Here is a 3,143-nt window from a genome sequence, read left to right as displayed (position 1 = left end):
TTAAGGCCAGTGATAAACTAGACTATTTTTGTCGTGGTTGAGAAGGAAATCGTGGGTCGTGGGTAAAAAATAGGTTGTTTTGTGCGTCGATTGTTGAATATAACGACATGCATTCGCTCTGCTTAAGGTTGTGTGCAGCATGTACGAGCTGATGGATGTGCAGTGCATGTCCAGATTGGCACACGGATAGATCTATATTCTATCCAGAGAAGGAGTTATGTAATAAAGCAAGGCGATTCATAAAGTTATGACCCACGTCGTAGTTCAAAGAATTGCAAATAAATAGTAATTACTTATCATCAGTTGGATTTTATACGCGTCCCCTTAAACTTTTAAAATTGGATTTTCTATTGGAAGCCTCAGGTGAGCCCTCCCCTCTCTTCCAACTCCACCCCCTCTTTCCCCAGATCCGAAGCGACACACGCACACACTTGCTTTGTCTGGAAAATGTGTGGCACTTGGCACGAATTATTTCACAATCAATTACTTGAACTGTTAGGATTTGCTTCTTGTTTGCAGCACAGCTTTGTTAACTGGAGGATTTTCCAGAGCCCGCTGCTGCGTACATTAAGTTGCATTTAGGAAATTACGGCTTCCGTGATTATTGAACTGGGCGAAGCAGATAATACATGACTCATGTATTTCCAGTTTTATTTATACTCCACATGTTTATGCCCATCAAGTCACATCATTAGCTAAAAAATAAACGACATTTTTTCAAAGATCCCAACATTTTATTTTAAATAAATATAAATATAAATGTCATATAAAACTATTCACAATGAATGGACTTTAACCGTGCCATTTTGCCGCAGTGTTCCAACAGAATAGCTCGCCATTTAGAGCTATTTTCTCCAAACAACCTACATTTGTCTTCCAGTCTGGCGCATGTACATAGATGTCTGCTTTTATCATTTTACAAAAGGTCAGATGAGTTTGAAAATACATTATTCACAAAAAACACTTGGGAATTTTATTTATAAAGGCAGTGGTGAATATTACTTAACACGATAGAGAAAAGAAACCCTGAACGATTCAGACAAGATCATGTTAACCACAAACGGTAGTACTGAAGTACTTGAACTGATTGAAAACAGTGAATATGGGACAGTACCGCGGAGCATCCCAGTACAACTTTACAATGGGTCTATTCATGCCGGCAGCCAGGGCGAGCTGGCAAATACAACTCTACACGAGGGAAATTGGTTTTAAATGCTAAAGGGGAGAGATGGTAAGTGCGTGAAAAAAAATGAAAACTGTATAAGGATGTAAACTTTAAGACGTTGCCGTTCTGCCCGTGGCGACTATGCGGGTGACATATCTTTGTCTTCTTTGCCAGATGATATTGGCGAGAGGGATTCTTCGTCCTCGGAGCGCAAACAGTGACCTTGGCTGTTGCATTTGCAGACGCTGTGCGCATTCCGTGGGGTCCCCTTTCCTTCTTTCTTGTGCTTGACGCGCCGATTCTGGAACCATATCTTCACCTGCTTCTCAGACAGGTTCAGGTAGGTTGCGATTTCAATCCTGCGAAGCCTCGACAGGTACATGTTAGAGGCGAACTCCCTCTCGAGCTCCAAGAGTTGGGTACTTGTGAAGGCTGTTCTCATCCGCTTGCCGTTTTGTAGGTGACTGTTATTTTCAGGGCCTGTGGACACGTAACGAGACTACATTACAAAACGCGGTGGAAAATTAAAACAAACTGGTGCAATCTCGCCACCGATTAGACAACTATAATATCCCGCCAAAGTAGATATCTGAAAATCTCTCTCCCTATCCAGGAAATGTCTACAAATTACAGGCAGTTTTAAACGTCTCACTCTTAAATATCAGCTGCACCTGGAATTACACATATTAACCCACAAGGTGCCGGAGTAACTCGGCGCGTCAGGCAGCATCTCTGGAGGACATGGATGGGCGATGCCTCGCGTCGGGACCCTTTTTTGTTTCTTTGTAAACTAACGTCTGCAGGACGTTGTGTCTCCATTTATATTAACCCCATCTTTTAAACATAACATCGTTTATCATTTTAAGATTAGTTTCACATTTTCACATATGAATGATTTACATTTTGAAGCGGGTGTCGATTAGTAAGCATGATTAGACTATGCTGTGTTATCTTCGTGCCAAAGCAGAAATACCCCTTCAAAAACAATATCCCACTTCCAAGTATTGGCTGTTCATGTACAACTCTGAGAGTTACATTTGCGCATAAGTCATCGCTACTCTCCCAATCAATTATCTGGCTAAACGGTGCAACCTGTCTTCAGGTATCTAATACAGTAAAGTTCCTTTTTCAAACTTACCTACGGAAAGACAGTGATATCTTCTTGGGTCTGCTACGCTGTAGGTAGGTGTGCAAACAGGTGGATGCCCGAGCCCGGGGTTTGACTGTTGGTTAATTCGTTGACAGTATTGAGGATCTCCATTTGGGAACTGGCTTTTCAGGAGTGGGATCCCACTCCGAGATGAGTGAATATGGGTTGTGACACAGAGGGGACAGACGCAGAAAGTACCGGTCTTTCTAGACGGACAGACGGGACCAGAAACGGACATCATTGTTGGTGAATGAACGCTAATGGGAATTAGAAAGTCTTGGCCGTGGTCATTCAAGACAGGAGCAGGTCTCACTGAAGAGTCTTTGATGATCAGGGAATCAACATAAAACGATCGAGACATTGCGTATTCTCCTTGGTTCTTTCTGACTTTGCCTGAATCTGGGTTCAGTAAACACTGCGCCGGGAGAGAGTCGAGAAGGTGCTTATGTTTGGAGGCTACACAAAAGGGTCTCAGGCGATGGTTGGTCTGAACGTCACCCACGTGTGCGCCTTTTCCAAAGCTCCTTTTTTTAATGCTGCCAGTGAACTATTAACACGTGATTATGAAGCGAGGCGGAGATCAACATTTCCCCATTTGTCAGGCAACCCCTTGAGACACGCTATCAAAGTCTGACAAAACAAGAAACAAAAAACTTTTTAAGTGAGTGTTTTGTAATTTTCTTCAGCGCGGAAAAGGAAAGCTCCACAGCTGACTTAAGGCGGATACACCGCAAGTTAACCAGCTGCCGTTAACAGCGTCATTGTCATGAGATTTAAAATCACTTTCAATTGATTCGCCGAGTAATGGAATGGTTTAACTAGTGACAC

The 3,143-nt window shown here is 42.7% G+C and overlaps 1 protein-coding gene across 1 annotated transcript; it reads right to left on the bottom strand.

The window, feature by feature from the left end:
• Positions 1-653: 653 nt before the first annotated feature.
• Positions 654-2,840, bottom strand: gsx2 (GS homeobox 2). Its single transcript, XM_033028771.1, has 2 exons — positions 2,304-2,840; positions 654-1,645 (listed from the first exon to the last, which is right to left on the bottom strand). Exons 1-2 carry the CDS (start codon positions 2,674-2,676, stop codon positions 1,305-1,307), a joined length of 714 nt encoding a protein of 237 aa, XP_032884662.1. The 5' UTR covers positions 2,677-2,840; the 3' UTR covers positions 654-1,304.
• Between the last annotated feature and the right edge of the window lie 303 nt (positions 2,841-3,143).

Source organism: Amblyraja radiata, chromosome 1 (genome assembly GCF_010909765.2).
Source record: "Amblyraja radiata isolate CabotCenter1 chromosome 1, sAmbRad1.1.pri, whole genome shotgun sequence".
NCBI classification, from domain to species: Eukaryota; Metazoa; Chordata; class Chondrichthyes; order Rajiformes; family Rajidae; genus Amblyraja; species Amblyraja radiata.
The sequence above is the reverse complement of the archived record's forward strand: the minus strand, read 5'-3'. Positions and strand labels throughout refer to the sequence as shown.

Coding starts and splice junctions, on each gene's coding strand:
- gsx2 (XM_033028771.1), bottom strand. CDS start 2,676: ATGTCTCGATCGTTTTATGTTGATTCCCTGATCATCAAAGACTCTTCA. Junction 1,646..2,303: donor ATATCACTGTCTTTCCGTAG/GTAAGTTTGAAA, acceptor ACGTGTCCACAG/GCCCTGAAAATAACAGTCAC.